The following is a 19,211-nucleotide window of genomic DNA, read 5'->3' as shown; positions in this document are numbered from 1 at the left end:
TCCAACCCCCCTGCTGTGGGCAGGGACACCTACGGTGACAAAAATCAGCAGTAAAATACATTCACGTATCAGTGGTGTGTTGGTTGCTTTGGGTTATTTCTTCCCTCTCCTGTCTTTGCAGCTTCTTTGGCCACTCTCTGTGGTCTGACACCTTCTTCTGCCGACTGCAGAGAAGACAGAGCCACCTTCATTGAATGTGATATCCAAGTAACAGTGGGTCCCTACCAGCAGAAAGGATCTGTGTCCTACCTCTATGTCTGTGAAGACAGCCCCCCTCGGTGGCACCACAGGGACACCACCCCACCCCAGAGGTGTTTTGCTGGACTCTTTGCCAGGTTAGTGCTCTGCCTCTCCAACAGCTGGGTGAGTCCATCCACGAATAACATCCCCCAGATGTTATTCCACCTTTTGCAGAATTGGCTCCTGACAAATGATGGACTGAAGGATCAAATTCCGAGGGAACGACCTGAAGTTGTGTCAGGGCAGCTTTAGGGTGGATATTAGAAAAAGGTTCTTCCCGCAGAGGGTGGTCGGGCGCTGGAACAGGCTTCCCAGGGACATGACCATAGCACCAATGCTGCCAGAGCTCAAAGAGCATTTGGATAATACTCTCAGGTACATGGTGTGACTCTTGGGAATGGTCCTGTGCAGGGCTGGACTCAATGATCCTTGTGGGTCCCTTGTGGATCCCTTCTAAGTCAGCATATTCTGTGAAATTCCTAACTCTTAGGTTGATGCCAACAGAGCAATTTAGCCTTGAGACCACTAGAGAGCTCTACTGGGTTGTGAAATTCATTCCTTGTGCCTATCAAATCATCACTACCCCCCTCCTTCCCTCCCGTCTTTTTAAAGTGTTTGGGAGACATCAGAAAATCCATCTCGCAAACAGCCTGCTTTGTTCCTTCTTAGGTTTTAATATTTATCTTCTGATCCAAAGCAACATCTGGTGAATGCCAATGGGGAAAAAGATTAGGCATTATGAAAAGCAGAAGATTTTTTTTCCTGTTTCCCCCCCCACACACTTCTTTTTTCCGACCCTCTCCCCCCCCATCCTTTATCTCTCCGAGCAGTTTCTCGAGTAAAGAGTCACAGAGTAAATTCATCAGGCTGTGCAATATTTGCTCAGCAAGGGTACTCAGGCACTTACTCATAGCTCAGGCTTTGCAAATCCAAAGCCAAGATGTCCAGGAGTATAACTTGGAACTGTTGTCTTTGATGGAGCAGTGGGGATTTACACCTGCAGAGCTTTTACTTCCAGGAGTAAGAGGAATGTTTGAATTAGGGAATAAACAGATGAACCATAGTATGGTTTGAATTGAAATGGACCTTAAAACTCATCAAGTTCCAACCCCCTGACATGGGCAGGGCCAATTTCCACTATCCCATGTTGTTCCAAGCACTGTCCAGCCTGGCCTTGGACACTTCCAGGGATGGGGCAGCCAGAGCTTCTCTGGGCAACCTGTGCCAGTGTCTCATCATCCTCACAGTAAAGAATTTCTTCCTAATACCTAACCTAAATCTCCCTTCCTTCAAATTAAGACCGTATCCCTTTGTCCTATCATTCCACATCTTCGTGAAAAGTCGCTCTCCAACCTTCTTGTAAGCCCTTTTTAGGCACTGGAATGAGATGAACAAAGTTATATAAATAAATAGAGAATTAGAACAGCTCTGCAATGCACTGCCCATGATTAGCTGGACATGCTAAACCCACTCCTGGCTGCTGCATCTTGCCACAGTCCAGGTATTTCAGTGGAATTGCAGAGATCTGGTCCCTGTTCCTACCTGATGCTCACATCAAAGCTGGTGCTGTGAGTCATCAGAGGGAGTTCTGGATACCCTGAATTCCTCAGGAAAAAAACAGCTGGCATTTATTTTACAAAGACACAAACTGTACAGGTTTTTTTAACTTGTTTAAAAAATGTAAAAAGTAGAAATTTAAAAATGAAATTAATTTAAAAATAAAAAAAAAAGGTTTTCACATTTACAGCACCTGCCTGTCAGTCTGTCATTTCTTCCCCACCGATTTTTTAAATTTTGCTTAGGTGTCATAAGGTCTGGACTTAAAAATATCTTGTCAGTTTGGAGAAAATCATTGTTAGGCAGGAAGAAATTATTTTCCTGTTGAGTGGAAGGAAGGCAGAGTTCTGCCCTGATCTGTACAATTGGCCAAGGGTCCAAAGTCACACTGTGCACTGGCAATGTCCTGTAATGTTCCAGGAGATGGAAAGGACAGATTTGTCAGGGGAGACGAGAGTAGGGAGTCCTAGAGAGGGAAAAGAACCCTCGAAATTTAACTAATTTTGGAAAAAATCTCTGAAATTTAACTAATTTTATCAATCTTATTGGTCCCAAAAGAATGTGTGGCAGAACAAGAAACTGGCTGAGCTTTGCTTTGTTTTTCCTCTTAAAAGTGTAAGCCCAAACCAAGGAACCAACAAACTTGAGAGCAACAGGACAACCCAACATGTGTTTCTTTTCTGCTTCCTGTTCTCTGAGTGTCAAAATTGTGCTCAGCTATTCACTGATTAAAAAAATGCATCTGCAATGATGCAATAATAATAATAATAATAATAATAATAATAATAATAATAATAATAATATGATTGCTTTTCTTCTTGCCTCTTTTCTTGTTTTGGGTTACCACTGTGGAGAAAGCCATGAAGTCCATTTGCTGACTCTTTGCTTACTGTTTTCCCTGTGCTTTTTAGTCCAGTTTATTATTCCTTCAGGAAATCTTATTAGGAAAAATAAAATCAATCAATTTTTTCTTACTTACTATTTCCAAATTTTTTAAAATCTTCTTCAACCTCTTTCTTATTTTCATTAACTTTTCCTTATTGTGCTCATGCTTGTCTTTTAGTTAGAAATTCAAACTTGGGCTCATGAGCAGTTTTCCAGAGTCCTGATGTTTTTTCTGGTGAATCTATTTCTAAACTGATCCTTGCTAAAGGGAAGTGAGGGCAAAGATTTGTTTGTTTTCAAATGAGTTTCCTGATTTGAGAAATTTGGGAAGAAATAGAGAGGTTTAAATCATCCAAACTGACCTATTTCAGCACTTCTGAAAACTTTTTTTCCACATTTCAGTTCAGAAAAATGTTTTATTTCAAAATATGAATGAAATTTGTAACACAGTGTTAGAAAATTAAAGTGTTCCAACCAGAAAAGAACTACTTGGGGAATTCCTGAAGGAATACACATTGATTGCTCTAATTAATAATAATAAAAATATGTATGAGTTTAAGTTCTGTGCAAACGCTCAAGAGTTAAGACATTTGTCCTGGGATCGGCACAAAACTACTGAATTAATTCCTGGTTTAAATGCACATTGAATCTCTCCTGATCCTTTTTATGAATTTTAAAGAATCATAGAATGGTTTGGGTTTGAAGGGCCTTAAATCTCATCTTGTTCCAACCCCCTGCTATGGGCAAGGACACCTTCCACTGTCCCAGGTTGCTCCAAGCCCTGTCCAACCTGGTCTTGGACACTTGCAGGGATGGGGCAGCCACTGCTTCTCTGGGTAACTTTTTACAGTAGTTTAAATAAATCTTTTCCTTTTCTAGTCTGTACCACAGCTCATCCTATATGAACACATAGTGGCAAAAGCATATTCCTTAGAAGAGTTGCAAGTTTTGCCATTAACAACACCTGTGTCAGTGTACATTCCTGAATTCCCTTTAATAATTAATTCCTTTTATTCTTTTTCCTTTAATCACTGCAATTTTTCGACTGTTTTCCAGCATCAGTGTTTCAGGATGTGGTTACATGAGGACAGGAAGGAACTTCTGTTTGCTCACAAGCAAAGATTGTTTATTTAAAAAACAAAACAAAACGAAACAAAAGGTGAAAACTACTCAAAGGTCCTTGTATTGCTTTTAATGTCTGGTAAATTGATTCCATGTCCTGCATCCAGCAAACCATCACCCCCTTGTGCCTTTAAAACTGTTTGTAATTTAAAAGATGTAGTTTTTCCTTAGAGTTATAAAAATAAATACTCTGCAGTTTTGAAAGATAACCCAGTCCAGTGAATTACTGTACAGGACAAGAGCAATTCTCCAAGTGTTGTTATCAAAGGCAAGTGCAGTTCCCTATGCCTGGGCTTTGGTTATTGATACAGCAGAGGGAAAAGTTCATTTAAACATAAAACATAAAAATTAACTGTTGAAGAGGTCCAGCAACTTGCAGAGGCTTTTTTTTTTAGTAGCATTTTAGTAGTTTCTGATGTGGCTGCTTCATTTAACACTTTAACCTTCAAAAAATCATTGTCCTGTCTCTCTGATCCTCTATTTTGTTGAGTAAATCACTTTGTCCTTTCCTGAGAGAACTCTGTCCTTTCTTAGCTGTTCTGGAAAGTGATGTAATTTCTGAGTCATGCTGATGTTGCTATCACGTCTCCTTTCTGCCCTTCTTCCTACAAGTTGCAGGTATGTGTCTGGTGGTGGGGTGAGGAGAGGAGGGAGAAGCAACAACGACCAAGGAAGGAATGAAAAGTGACATTGGATTATCCTGTCCTGAGCCAAGGCCTGTAGAAGTAAATTTGGAAGTTTTCCTCTCCTTTTGAATCATAGAATCATTGAGGTTGGAAAAGACCTCTAAGACCATCAGTTTTTAACCCAGTACCAGCATGCTCACTAAACCATATATTGAATCCTGCAGCTCCCCATAGTGAAACACTTCCAAAATCAGAAACTTTCAGCAGGAAAATCAAGGGAAAAAAATGGTTTTTCCCCATCACCTTTTCTATTACTTCTTCCCCCTTTGCAAGGGGAGGCTTTGGAGCAAATGTCTGCTGGTGTAACTGGCACATATATCGAATCTGCTTAGTCTGGGCTGTTAAGTAAGTTTAATTAATTTACTAAGTTAATGTTCCAGTGTTAGCAACAAAGCATCTCTGCAATCAGCTGGGTAGCAGGAATTGGAACCCCTAAATGAGCTCATTTTTTCACAGTTGGAATTAGGGACCAGTTAGCCAGTTGTGTGGTTTTTCCAATTTCTCCCCTTGCCCTGGGGGAGTTGCAAGTTATTCATTCCCCATTGCTAAGTGTGAGTAAGATGGGGAGGGGGGAGACAGGAGCAAACCCTACTCCATGTAGGAGTCCATCTTTGATCCTCACACTGCTGATTCCCTTGCTGTTGTCTGCACTTATCTCCCTGCCTTGGTCCTAGAATGGCATTTGCTCCTGTTTTTAATAGTTTGGGAAAGCAGAAAAGCATCACTGAGAGATATTTACTGCATGTATTTTCGTCCTGAGTGTGTGCAGATAAAGGGGGGAAAAAAACAAATAAACAATAAAAGAATGGAAACAAAATTACAGAAATTTGCAAAGTTTGACAAATGGTGGCCAGGAGTTGCCACAAGCTAATGGCTTGCAATGATTAATAAGAGTAAAAATAATTGCATTTCATTAAGATTGATGACACCCCATTTAACCTCCCTTCTCGTTTCAGCCCTAAAGTGGAAAGAGATGAAGTTCTCATCTATAATAGCTCCTGTAACATTACCATGGAAACTGAGGCAGAGATGGAGTGTGAGGGAGCTAATCAGCCAATTACTGCCAAGATTACTGAGATATGGAAAAACTGGGGCCAGAACACTCAGGTATAATCAAATCTTTTTTACAGACTGATTCAAACAGCTTAAAATTAAATTTGTAATATTGTGTACATTTAAAAGGGGGCAAGAAAAAAAACAATTTAGGCTGAGCAGCAGCAATATATAATATTAAATGCTTTCCAACTTTGAATAGCAGTTCTAATGCAGCGCAGCTGGATTAATGGTTAACTATGGTTAATCATGTATTTTATGAGACATAAATGAGCTTTACCTTATTTTCTGAGCAATGTATATATTTTTTAACACTCTCCTTTTTTTTTTTTTTTAATATGAATTCAATTCTGCTTTAAAAGTGTTATTTTCTGTTGAGCAGAAACCTTAGGCTTGAAGTGCAGAATTTCAGCTCTCTGGCACAGACTTAGCATTCAGCATTTGTGCAGCTCTGGTTATATTTGGGTTTCACTTCCTTTCAGTAGCTGGAGGAAAATGGGACAGTCTTCCCAGTGCAATCTGTGGGTGTAGCAAGAAAAAAAGATATATGCAAAGAACTGATGATAAAAAGCTGTCACTCTAAACTACCAACATTGTAAGGCTCTATATTGAAAAATGTTCATTGCAAACCTAAAATGTACTTTTAGAGACCTCATGGTTTTGCAGAGTTTTTGGGGATGTTGAGCTGAATACTGGGTTGTGCCACCTGTAAGAAGAAATTCAGAGGGTCTGGAAATTTGGTGAACACCAAATGTCCCATTGTCACCATCCTTTCCTAAATGAGCAGCTCCTGAGGAGGGATTTAGACTCACCATGTACAGGGCAGTGTGAGGGGGAATAGTTGCACCCCTGATTTATGATAAAAATCAAACCCCAATTATCTATTAAATTATCACACAGTCTTTTTAGTACAGTTAAAACGTAGGAAACTGAAATTCAGCATCAGTGTTAAAGCCACCATGGGAATTTTTAACTCTATCTGCAATATTCCCTGTATTTAAGGAATTTAAATTTAGTCTGCCACCCCAAAAGTATATGCAGTGTAGTGGCAGAATAATTTTGGTGTTTTCCTAGCATGACATTCTCTCTCTAATTATTCTATATCTGACCTATTCTATATGTAGGAGCCTCTGAACACTTCCCCTGTAAACCTATCTTACAGGAATGTTACTATTGCAGCTGAGTATCCTAAAATAATTGCTTTCCTTCATTCTGTTAAGCCTGTCCTTGGTCTGTGAAGGAATGTCACATGTGGCTTGTTACCTATTAGTGTTTGTTCGCTCATCAGCCTTGTTAATTATTGTGTCAGAAACACACCCAGCTTAGGAGAAAACCAACCCCAGAAAAATTGCTGGTTGGTTATTGCAGGAGGCCAGCAAAGGGAACAGACACTTCCTCATGTGAATCCTTATATTCATATTTTCCTTCCCAAATGGGACAAGAGCATCTCTAGAGCCCCAAAGCCTGGTGTGGAGCATTACAGGGGCATTACCTGCTTCTGGCTGTGGTCTGAGCTCAGCTGTGTCACAGGTACTGTAGATGATCACAGGTTGTCTTTTGACTCAGAAGAGAGTAAGAATAGGAAAGAAGTAGCAAGATTTGTCCCTGCTATGGTTTTTCTAATCAGAGTAGGGAAAATCAAGGAAGTCCTAAGTGTCCTGAATGAACAAATTCATTCAGAGTAGGATGAAAACAGCAGCACTTCAGATCTGGGATTTGCTGCTGCTTAATGAACCCAGCGGGCACTTGGAATCATTTTATCCCTCTTCCCAAAACTGGCTTGGGTGAGCAGAGGTGGATGGGTGGGGAGTTCAGATAAATGGTTTCAATTTTGGTCCCTTTCTAGCTGACAGCATCCCGTTAAGATTTACGACCTGGTGCAACGTGTGCCTGCTTCACTGTGGAGGTTTAAATCATGTCATGGGAACTGGCCTTACCTTTCCAGTGGAAAAAATGGTCCCCAGGTTCAGCACTAAGCAGTGAAATGCATTAATAGCACCACGTGCCTTAGGATAATGGTGCTATTAGCAGGCAGCACGACTCTGTGTACAAGTAATGGGGCTGCATCTCTTTATAATAACATCTGGCACTCCCATTGCACGCTCATGCAAGGATCTCAAAACACACCATAAAAAATGGGCATGATCCATGGCTGTTCCCAGCACAGCTGCACTGCTCAGTGGTTTGTTTTCTGCTGCTTCTTTGGCCAGCTGAGCAATGACCAGCCAGGCTGAGAACACAGCCCAGGTGGGCTTTGTGGGAGGTTTTGGGCAGGGATGGTTGGATGGGGGCACTTGGTGTGTTCAGCTGGAGAACAGGAGACTGAGGAGAGACCTCACTGCAGTTACAACTTCCTCATGAGGGTAAGAGGAGGGGCAGGCACTGATCTCTGCTCTGTGGGGACCAGTGACAGGACCCAAGGGAATGGCCTGAAGTTGTGTCAGGGGAAGTTTAGGTTGGATATTAGAAGAAGGATGGTTGGGCACTGAATAGGCTTCCCACGGCAGTGGTCACAGCCCCAAGGCTGACAAAGCTCAAGCAGCATTTGGATGATACTCTCAGGCACATGATGTGACTTTTGGGGATGGTCCCATGCAGGACTAAGGGTTGGACTCAATGATCCTTGTGGGTCCCTTCCAACTCAGCATATTCTGTGACTGTGTGGTGATGGAGCAGGATTAGCTCCAGGATAGCATTGTAAGCAAAAAGAGGTGATGTAGAAAGGATGACAGAGGTTTATACTGTTAAGAGTGTGGAATGAACGGGCACTGGCAAGGAGAGAGAACAGCCTCAACTCAGAGCAGAAAATAAATAAATAAATAAATGTGAAAGGTTGGTTCTGGGAACTTGAGTCTAAGGGATACAAGTAATCATGACACCAAGGCTGCCAGATTTCAAGCAGTGTTTGGACAATGCTCTCAGCCACGTGGTGGGATTCTTAGAGCTGCCCTGTGCAGGGCCAGGAGTTGGACTCGATGATCCTTGTGGGTCCCTTCCTACTCAGGACATTCTATGATTTTATGATACAAGTTTTAGGGTCAAGTCATTTTTCCATCAGTTTTATTAAATGCCTAATAGGACCTGTTCATATATCTCAAAATAATAGGGAAGAGATTATTGGGATTAATGGATTTGGTTGGTTGAAAATGAGGCAAATGTAGACTGTGAATGTGACACGGTTTTACATCAGTCTCCTGGTGGGACAATGCTGGGCAGAAGCTCCAGAGGTGCTGGGAAGGAGCGTGGTGTGTGTATGAAAGAGGATGGATAAGATGGTGACCTCTTCCAGGTCTGTGTTTCTGTGATGCTTTCAGCAGCCCTGTTACCAATAGCTCATGTTAAGCATTAAAGATGTTTTTACTTTGAACTTCTTTTATTGTCTTAGATAGGCAGAAGCTCCAGTTACTAGAGGGTTGTTGTACCTGGATACAAACTCTTCATAGGTGCATTTTTGTCCATTTCCTTAATTCCCTTTTCCTCTAATAAATGCATATAAAGTTCTATTTTAATGAAAATTAAGAGCTTAACACCAGATACCTTTATTTTTGGATGCTCTGCATGAGATTTGGCTAATTCTGCAGGGAAGAGAGATCTTTCACCTCTTATTTCAGCATAACTTTACTTGGAAATTTGGCTTGTAGTTATCATCAAAAATCAGAAGGTTATTTTTTGAAAATGATGGCTGTCCTCTTCATGTTGCTGCCTTGAGTCAGACACTTGAATTTGCTGTATAGGTTGAATGCCTTCAAAAACTTTTGGGCAGAATCCTCAGGAAAACAGCTGCATTTTCTGGTAGGTTCCACAAAATCTGGTCTCTGAGCTGTTGCTTGCATGAATCAAAGAATCACTGAAGTTGGAAAAGACTTCCAAGAACATCAGGTCCATTGCTACAGTCTGAGCTGGCTCAGTTCAGGATTTAGAGGACTCCCAAAATTTTGGGGAGTTTCAAGTTGCTATCTGGATATCTATGAGTTTCATGGCAGACTTAATGAAATTTGAGTTCAACTTGGATTTTTCTTGGGCTCTGGTTTGTGCTCCACTATCCCCCAGAGAAAAGCTATTATGATTTTCTTTAGTAACTGATTTAAGCTCTTGTTTCACTTATTGTTTGAAGTATTTTTGTCCTGTATGACTTAATTAGGTCACTTGAAGTATGCAGCAGGCCTCTGCCCCACTGTTGCATTCAGCATCATTAGTGTTTGTAACTTGCTCTGTTATTATCTGAGAAAAGTTGCACAATTATTTTTTCTATTGGTATATAATGTAATTTAGCCTTCTGAAAAGAGAGGGGAGGGGGAAAAAAAAAATCCAGCACTGATTGTATAATCCCACAGGACTTAATTAGCTCACAGTTTCACGATACACTGGATAATGGGAAGATGTGAATTAAATAATAAAAGGGAAAAGAGAAGTTCTAATGCTCGCTCAGTACCTGTCCACTTCCACCTTGGCTGCATAATGAGATGTCAGTACCCTGACAATGATGAGACATGCAAAACACACCCACAACACATGTAAAGGATGCTCATGGGAAGGTCTGACCAGGCTCGGGTGGCTCTGAACCCATTATGCTTAGTGAGCCTTCGGATTATTATTCCGGATCACTGGACCAGACCTAATCATCATGCAAGGAATGCTGTCTGAGCCGTGTTTCCCTGCCCAGACTCCCCCTCCTCCTCTGGCCCAGATGGGTGATATAATGTTCAGTGGAGGGCAGATGCCACGGATATTAAGTCAGTCGTAGGGAAGCTGAACTGGTATCCTGGTGAATTCTCTACAACCCAACCCTCGAGGGGTCCCTATTAAGGAATAGAAGGCCAATAAAAAATAACTTCCTAGATAAAAATGCCATCCTGGATTATGGCTCTGCCTGGGTGTGCTGTGCTGCCTGGAGTTTGTTTTTAAACAGGGCGTAAAGGGAAGGTCTCGAGATTTAAGGAGCAGCTCAGAGTATTGAGGATCTGTGAATTCTTAGCTTGGTGATTGACACCGGGATAACTGATTTGTTCACTCCTCATAAAAGGAAAAAAATGAAAAACCTCACAAAGGCTGTGTCTGAGATATGTGCAGTCACCTAAGAGATCCTTGCTGTTCAACTTCCACTTAATGTAACCAGGACTCCCTTGGATTCCTCTGCATATTTTAGAATCACTCCTTTCCTTGCTTTTTTTTTTTTTGCCCTTTTTCCCCCCTGCTTACCATCTGTCTGGATTCCACAATATTTGAAGGTGAGGAAGTAGATGACATAGCTTCAACCATTGGAGGTGTTTGGTACTTTACAAAGGTGGCAAAACCTAGGCAGCTTCTAGGGAGCATGAAGGGCTCTCTGGAAGCTCAAAGCACTTGTTCACAGCAGGACTGATGTCAAACCACAGAATGGTTTGGGGAAGAAAGGACCTAAAAGATCATCTCATTCCAAACTCCTGGCATGGGCTGAGTCACATTCCGCTATCCCAAGCTGATTAGAGCCCCATCCAGCCAGGCCTTGAACACTTCCAGGAATGGGGCATGGATGAAACATGCTGCCTGTGAGGATGGGCTCATCCTGGTCTGAGTGGGAGCCTGCAAATGAGTCCTGGCACCCCGCGCTGGTAGAAGTCAGATTTGTGCTCCCTAGCCTTTGGTGAAGGGGAAGAAGCAGTTCCATTTGTCCTGCATCCTCATGTTTTGGACATGGATGTTGGAGGGTACTTCAAGTGTGACCTTTTCTTTTCACCTTCCTTGTCTTGGAGCAGAAAACCTTACAGGGGAAGGGACAGAACAGGTTGCAGCTTGATATGGAGTTTGTTTGGAGGGGGTTAATAAAACAGCTGCCCTCTTCTCCACTTGAGGGACAATAATATAATATTTTATTCCTGTGTATCCCTTTAGAGAGTGCAAAACATCAGTACCCTTTATCTAACCATAAGGATCACATCTTGCTGAGGCTTGGGAATAGTTTTGTTTGACTTATTAGCAAGTATTCTGGTAGAACCTGACATTATGGTGTCTTGGGCTGTGAGTAGGGCTCCCAAATTCTTTGGCCAAAAATAACCAGGTCATGCAGGATGGGGCATCAGGAGTAGGACTAAATGAAATTCTTCTCTAATATTTTGTGTGTATTTTTATAAATGTGCACTTTTAACAGCCCGGCATCTTCGAATTCCCTGTTTTTTAACCTGATATCTTGGTCCCAGTGTTATTTTCAGCAGGAGGTGGGGAATGCAATGAAACCCACCAAGCTTCCCAGAAAGAAAGTGGAGCAGTCCATAAAAAAGCTAATGAAAATAAACCCACCGAGCCAGGGTTGGGGTGCAGATGCTGTCGGAGCAGAGAGGTACCAATGCAAGGTTGTTAAGATGTAGAGAACCAAGATGGCCTCCCCAGTAACCACAGGCAATGTGAAGAGATAAATGGTTGACCCGAGCCCGTGTCAGCCTAGGATTGATGCCACTATCAGCCCTAGTGCCTTTGCAATGATTTTTTAAAAAATCTCTGATAGAGTGTGTTATCTAGTTACTGGCACGAGGGCAATGGCCTGGAGGCAGCGAGGAGGAGGGGGGAGGAAGAAGGAGAGGAGGAGAGAGAGAGAAAGAGAAAAAGGTCATTCTAGGAGGACAATCTCCGTTGGGCTAAATGAGAAAATAAGGGCCTTGTTTTGTAAAGGGGAAGGTAAATAAATAAATAATAGAAAAAAGTGGCTGCTAGGTGTGTGAGGAAAAGATAGGCAAAATTGCTTCTCTTCCTTTCTCTGTTTTTCTATTTTTTTCCTTTCTTTCTTCCTTTCTCTTTTTTTCTTTTTTTTTTTTTTTTTTTTTCCCTTTTAATGGGTTCGGCCTTGGGCTGCAATGAGAAATTTAAGAGATGTGCTTGTGGTGTGGTTTTATTTTCCTTTAACTTTTTGCTTCCTGATTTGAGGTTTAACTCTTTCCTCTCCTGCTCTCAGATCAAAAATGAAGGACTGAATGGTAACTTTATTTTTTTCCCATTGTGAACAGCCTCTTGTTGTTTTAATTTTCAATCCCACCTTCTTTCTGGTGTCTCTAAGAGGATTACTTTCTAAACTGTAAGTGACTTTCCAGGGAGCCCTTCTCTCACCACCAGTCATACTAATGCTCTTAGAGGTGCATTGGAAGCTACCCCCAGGACAGAGTGCCCTTCTGCCCTGGATAGGATGCCACTATCCTCAGGATGGGATGCCAATCTCCTGTAAGCCACAGCACCCAAAAGCCTTTCCATTCACGTTTAAACACCCTTGTGTGAGATCAGAGTTGACTGCACAGAGCAGTTTAATGAGAACCGTCTTCCTTCTCCCCTCTCCATTTATTCCTGCTCCCAACCCTTCAGAGAAATGCAGATTCAGAGTGAAAAGTGTCATTTTGAAGGTGCTCCTCCAGGGAACAGAAAGTAAATCTTTCCCATCCTTCTCAAAGGGGAAGACTTGAATTAAGGTCAGGAGGGTGTGGGGAAGCCTTTCTGAGGGACTGCAGGCACATGTTTTCTCCATTTGCTCCCAGGCTCTTGCACAGAGTCTTGCTGCCACTCTTCTGTTTAATTATGACAGAGACTCTAATTGACTCCTTTGGTGTTTAGGCAGTTTTGGAGGGGGAGGGGCTGTCTGTATCTGAAACCATGGCTCTGGTTCTCCGTCTGTGGGACTTGGTCTCAAAGAATCATAGAATGGTTTGGGTTGGAAGGGGACCTTAAAGATCACCCAAATCCTTCCAGTAGACCAGGTTGCTCAAAGCTCCGTCCAACCTGGCCTTGTCTCAGTTTGGGGGAGGCACTGGGAGTATTTGATGCCTGGGACTATGCTGGGACGTCCAGCCTTGGGCTCTGGGTGAAGCCAAAGGGAAGCCTTAAGCCTCCTCCATCTGCCCATCTTGAATTCAACTGGAAAAGGGCTGAGCAACTTGGAGACACACATAGCCCAGACTTGTTCTGCATTGGAGCATGGCTTAACATATCTGATGGTCTTATCCTTCCTGTGGTGTGATGTGGGGTACAGATGTGGCCTTTCAGACACTTGTGTCACTAACACAGGACTGCATCACCATCTGACTTGCTTCCTCTCCCCAGTCCCAAACAGAGCAACGCTGTGAGCTTGATCCCCCCCAGGAGTTTTCTGTGTAGCAGAGTCATTGTCTTACCTCCAAACACTCCCTAAATATTTCTGGGGCCCAGCAAACAATGGGTATGTGGTTACCCTTTATTGAAAGTTGGAGGACTTTAGTAGTGCAGTGTTGGCCAGAGTGGGAACATCAGAGGGGCCCTTGATGTGCTTGGACCATGGATGAAGATGATGTTTCCCTGCAATTTAATCTTGTGCATGTACACAGAGCCAACGAGTTCTCAGGGACATGGACTCTTCTGGATAAGCACTGGCAGGATAGGGGCCAGGACCTCAGGTGGGCTGGTTATTATGAGCCATGGGTTGCAGAGCAGCAGGATCCCCTCTCTCTGTCTCTACAATGTTTCTGTGAGGTTGGAGGCTATGCCTGAACCCCATGTGATGCCTCTGTTGTTTATGGCACTTGGTGTGAGGTGGGTGCTGGGTTACACACCTTCTATCAGGAAGTAGCTCTAAAGCTCTGAGTTTGGCACCTGGCCTGTCCTCTAACCATGACAGTAGTGTCAAGTGTTCCATCCAATTCACAAGAAGTGAGCAGAAGCCTTGGATAAAGTGTGTGGGAGGAGGACACAGTTATGTTTTGCTTCTTTGAAAAAAAGTGGATAAATCCTGAGGACAACAAAAGCCTGAAAGGTTTGGTCTTGCAGTAAACCACTGGTAGTGATGGAAAGATAATTTTCTTGTACCATGATCTCTTCCCTGCACAGAATTTAGAGGAAGGAGTAGAGTAAGGACAAATAGGATTTGTTGTGTTGGGTTTTTTAAAGTTTGATTTTTTTTATTTTTCTGATTTTGTTACTGTTGCTCACAAGGTTTAGCTTAGACTAAAAATGTGAACTGGATGTACTGTTAAAGGGCAAACAAAATGCTGTACTATTTAAGTCTATAGAGTGTTTATTAATAAATAAAAAAACCCAATGATTGCTGCAGCAGGAGGGAAATCCAGTGTTCGAGGACTGGGCAACAAAGAATCTACTGGAGGCTTCCTTTTGTCTTTAAGGAAAGGGTTAATTTTATGTGATTGCCACTAAAAGCAAGCTGTTTTCATGATGAGCCTGTAATAGCCGGGTGATAGACTGACTTAACAACTGCCTGCTAAATGCTGGGCACCTTCCCCTGATTGGCAGCTCCCTAAGTGGAAGCCCCTCGTGTCCAATCTGTCCTCCTGAATAGCTGCAGAGCAAAGGACTTCATTAAGGGATCGTAAGAGTACCTCGTAAAAACCGGCAAATAATTACCCCAGCGATGGGAAGGGGTGGAGGGGACTGGGCGCTCTGTTGTCCCTGTGAAGAAAAGCAGACGTGCCAGGGCAGGGAAGCGTCAGGTGAAGTGGGTGCAATAAACACTTCCCTGTGAACGCTGTGTCTTCTCAATAAAGAGGCAGTTTAGCCCCGTCCACGGCTTTAACAAAATATTCCCAGTTAACTCCATGGGTGGTGGAGGGCTGGGAGCTGTTAGCTCATATTCAGTTAAATTTCAGATGTCAGAGCTCGTTAGTGGTGATTTTAGCCAAACAGAGTTTGTGAAGGGCTGGGTAAATTTGAACTTCCTCAAATAAAATTGAGGAAAGGGATTGCAGTTTTTCTTGTTGATTTATTTTCCTGCTTTCACACATCTTCTTAGGGTCTGGGATTCTGATCAAGGATCATGCTCAGCTTCACCCACTTAGGGATTATGGGTCTCTCTCTTTCACACACATTCCTGCTCTTTCACTCTGTAATTCACATTTATTTGCTGTTTTGCCTCCTGCCTTAACCTGTGTTGGGTGAGTGGAATGTGCAGTTTTTGCTTTCAGTCTTGAAGAAAGCTTTTCCCTGAGCTCACCAGCAAACCCATGAGGCCAGGCACAGCAAGGCAGCATGGACCTTTCTGTGGTAGGTTTGGATTAGATATTAGGAAGAAATTCTTCCCTGTGAGGGTGGTGAGGCCCTGGCACAGGTTGCCCAGAGAAGCTGTGGCTGCCCCATCCCTGGAAGTGTTCAAGGCCAGGTTGGATGGGGCTTGGAGCAACCTGAGATAGTGGAAGGTGTCCCAGTCCGTAGCAAGGAGTTGGAATGAGATGGTCTTTAAGGTCCCTTTCAACCCAAACCATTTGGTAATTCTGTGATTCCCTGAAATGAATTGGTTCAGAAGAAGTTGGGCAGTCGGTATTGCTCTGCAGTGACTTTTTGGGAGTCCCACTGGGGTTAGTGAGGGAATGGAGCCATTGGAGTTCAAAAAGTGGCTTTAAAGTTGTGATTGCCCAGGGAAAGTTGCAGAAATTGGGATTTTTCCATGAAGAAAAGACTACAACTGTTGGTCACTGGCATGGCCCCAAGCCAGTGTTCATTTTCAGGTCTGGAAGATGCAGTTTCTGGATTGCCAGGTACCTGAGGGACTTGAGGGCAGGTACAATGGGATAACAATTTTGGGGAAATTTCTCCAAGTGGTCCTAGCTAGCAGTGGATAGGGCTTTTTGTGTTTGGACCAAGACACATCCTCCTTCTGGACATACATCCTCATTTGGATGTGTGCACTAGGTACAGTGCCCATTTCTTCCCAAAATTAAATCCACCTTTGGAATATGCTACTATGCACACATCTACATCCCTTAGCACTTGAATGCATTTAGATACCGGGCTAAGGATGTGCCATCAGGGGTTTTTGGGTAAAGGGGCCCTGGATTTTGCATAGCATACCAATTGATTCAAGGACAGACAAACGTGGTTGGGGAGGGCAGTAGTGAAAGCCGTGGAGTCCACATTATTGCAGGGGATCTGCATTCCCAGCAAAGATGAGCTGTCACAGCCCTTTGAGACAGCGGGGTGGCTTCACAGCTCAAACAACAGCAGTTTGTTCTTTCAGCTCAAAGGCTCCTCAGTTCAGAGTGCAGTGTGTTGGTCGAGCTGTTGTCTCTCACGCTAACTCTCATCTTGTTGTCTATTTTGAATTAAGTTTGGGCTAAAACCTCTTGAGATTACAAGAGTGGCTACTGTCCCATAGTGTGTGTGATGCTCTCTCCAGCAGAGGAGTTCTCATTCAGTACGAAGTGCACTAAACTGACTTCAGCTGCCTTCTGACCTGTGTTGTGGTGCTGTCTGCACCCCTGCTGCGATCACGTGCCGCGGTGAGCTCAAACTACTGACAAAAAAAAAGAAATGAAACAGATGAAAGCCCTGTTCCACTGAGAATCAGTTCTAGTTTTAGCTATATAAAATAAATGTATTTAGGTGTACATATCTGCTGCAGACACATACTCATGTAGAAGGCATCTTGTGTCAGGAATGATCTCCCTTGTTAGTGCAGCTCCTTGCACAGTAGGGTCTGAGGCTTCACCTGGGTGTATCACAATTAAACTGACACCCCTGACTGCAGGGAAAGGGGTATTCCCAGTCTTCTAAATGACACTTAATGCTCAGATTCCCATTAGGAATTGCCAAATTCAGCTTGGAGTGACAGTGCAAAGGTAGGCTTTGCATCTTCCCAAACCTCCTAACCCAGTGTTACCCTATTGCTTATATGACCTTTTCTGTACGAGTCCCATCTTCACCTTTTTACCTTTGTGGCAGATAAGTGTTTTTGATGATGACAATAAAGATACCACAAAGCACTTTTATTCTTGGTTGCCCCATCTGGGCTGTGCCTTTGATCCGAAGGGCCGGCGTTCCAGTCAGATTGCACTATCAGATGGAGCTGGCTCTATTTCCTGCATTATTCTTCCTGGCTGTAGCACATTATGCAATTATGTTTGCATTTAAACCTGAGCACTTACCTGTAATGATGCTGTAGTCCAGTCCATGATACATTATGGCAGCAGATAATGCACACAGATAGGCTAAGGCAGCATGTTGTTGATGTGCTAAAACTAAACAGGACATTGGATTTGAAAGCGGGCTCTGAAAGCTCGCAGATTGGGCTGAGCTGTTTAAAAAGCTCACATTACTGAAATAACAGCTGTGCAGGGGGAAACTCTCTACCTGAGGGGCAAGTTCAGGGTTCTCTCCACTGCAGAAGTCTGACACCAGCACTGCTGGTCACTGACACACACTTCTGCAGGAGCAGGATGATCTCAGTAGCTGCTGGGAGTCCCAAATCCTGCATCCCTGTAGTAAAAAAAAGTGAGGGGAAATGATCCTTCCAGTACCTATAGGGTTCTTACAGAGAGGCTGAAGAGGGACTTTTCACAAGGGCATGGAGTGACAGGACAAGGGGGAATGGCTTCCAACTGAAATAGAGTAGATTTAGATTAGATATTCGGAAGAAATTCTTCCCTGTGAGGGTAGTGAGGGCCTGGTACAGGTTGCCCAGAGAGGTTGTGGACTCCCCATACCTGGAAGTGTTCAAGGTCAGGTTGGATGAGGCTTGGAGCAACCTGGGATAGTGGAAGGTGTCCCTGTCCGGGGCAGGGGGGTTGGAATGAGATGATCTTTAAGGTCCCTTCCAACCCAAACCATTCCCATTCTTATGGTGCACCTTAGGGAACTGACTGTGTGCCTTGGCTGCTGGCCAAGCCCTTTACACCTGTGTTACACCTGCTGTTATCCCTGTGATGCAGATGTAGACCCTACTCAGGACACTGCACTGGAGTAAGGGTGCAGATTTTGGAGAGTGGTGGCTTTGAATGCTTCTGATCTGTATCACATCCCGTCCTGGGTTGATGGTTGTGCCCAGTAACTGTCACTTCAATGGCCCTGCTGCTTTGGCTGTGGAGATGTGGATGCAATAAGGCAGTAAAAATTGAATTGTGTGGTTTTGCTGTCTTTCTGCTTTATTTTATGCATAGGACATACCAAGTTGTAGTCTACACACAGTGTTTTCCCTCTTTCAAACAATTCCCAGTCTTTGCCTGGTAAATCACTACAAACCCCTTCCAAGCTGGGTTTGCAGTGGAGATGGTTTGTGTATCAGTTCACTTGTATTCCCCATATTCCCATAGGAGCTGTCTTAGAGGGGCTGGATCCCACACCAGTGCCCTGACCTTCTCAGGTGATTTGGCACTCTTACAAAGGGATCTAAACCACCAAAATTCCCACCTCAAGATGAGAAAGAACTTCTTTACATTGAGGGTGGCAGAGCACTGGAACAGGCTGCTGAGGGTGGTTGTGGAGCCTCCCTCTCTGGAGACATTCCAAACCCACCTGGATGTGTTCTGGTGTCACCTGTTCCAGATGACCTTGCCTTGACAGGAGGATGGAACTAGATGATCTCCAGAGGTCCCTTCCTACACAAACACTCTGTGATTCTGTTTATCTCCCTGCCTGATCCGAAAAAACCATTGTCAGCTTTCGCTGACGCTATTGGGGTGGACCAGCCTCATTCTTCCCACTCCATTTACTGTAGTGCCCATTCAGAAATCCTTCTTGCTGGCACATAATCACATAATTTGATTCCTTTTCCTGCAGGTGGTTGGAAAATTGTTAAGCTAATCTTTGCATTTGCAATGTTTGCTCTCAGATTAGTCAGTGTAACTCAAGATCATTCAATTGTGAGACAATATTTGCACAGTGAGCACTGTGAAGGCTGACACAGTCACCAGACTTGGTGATCCTGCTTGTGTAAACAACTTGATGTTGCAATTT

The 19,211-nt window shown here is 43.4% G+C and overlaps 1 protein-coding gene across 1 annotated transcript in view; it reads left to right on the top strand.

Annotated features, from left to right (window-relative positions):
- The window catches only part of PKHD1 (PKHD1 ciliary IPT domain containing fibrocystin/polyductin), a 252,844-nt gene that overhangs the window by 54,827 nt on the left and 178,806 nt on the right, over nucleotides 1-19,211 (top strand). Inside the window, 2 exon segments of the mRNA XM_050316128.1 lie at nucleotides 122-335; nucleotides 5,447-5,597. Of these exon segments, the coding sequence (XP_050172085.1) occupies nucleotides 122-335; nucleotides 5,447-5,597 (365 nt within the window).

This window comes from Myiozetetes cayanensis, unplaced genomic scaffold (genome assembly GCF_022539395.1).
Source record: "Myiozetetes cayanensis isolate MyiCay16 unplaced genomic scaffold, myiCay2020 scf2-11, whole genome shotgun sequence".
Classification (NCBI taxonomy): domain Eukaryota; kingdom Metazoa; phylum Chordata; class Aves; order Passeriformes; family Tyrannidae; genus Myiozetetes; species Myiozetetes cayanensis.
The sequence above is the reverse complement of the archived record's forward strand: the minus strand, read 5'-3'. Positions and strand labels throughout refer to the sequence as shown.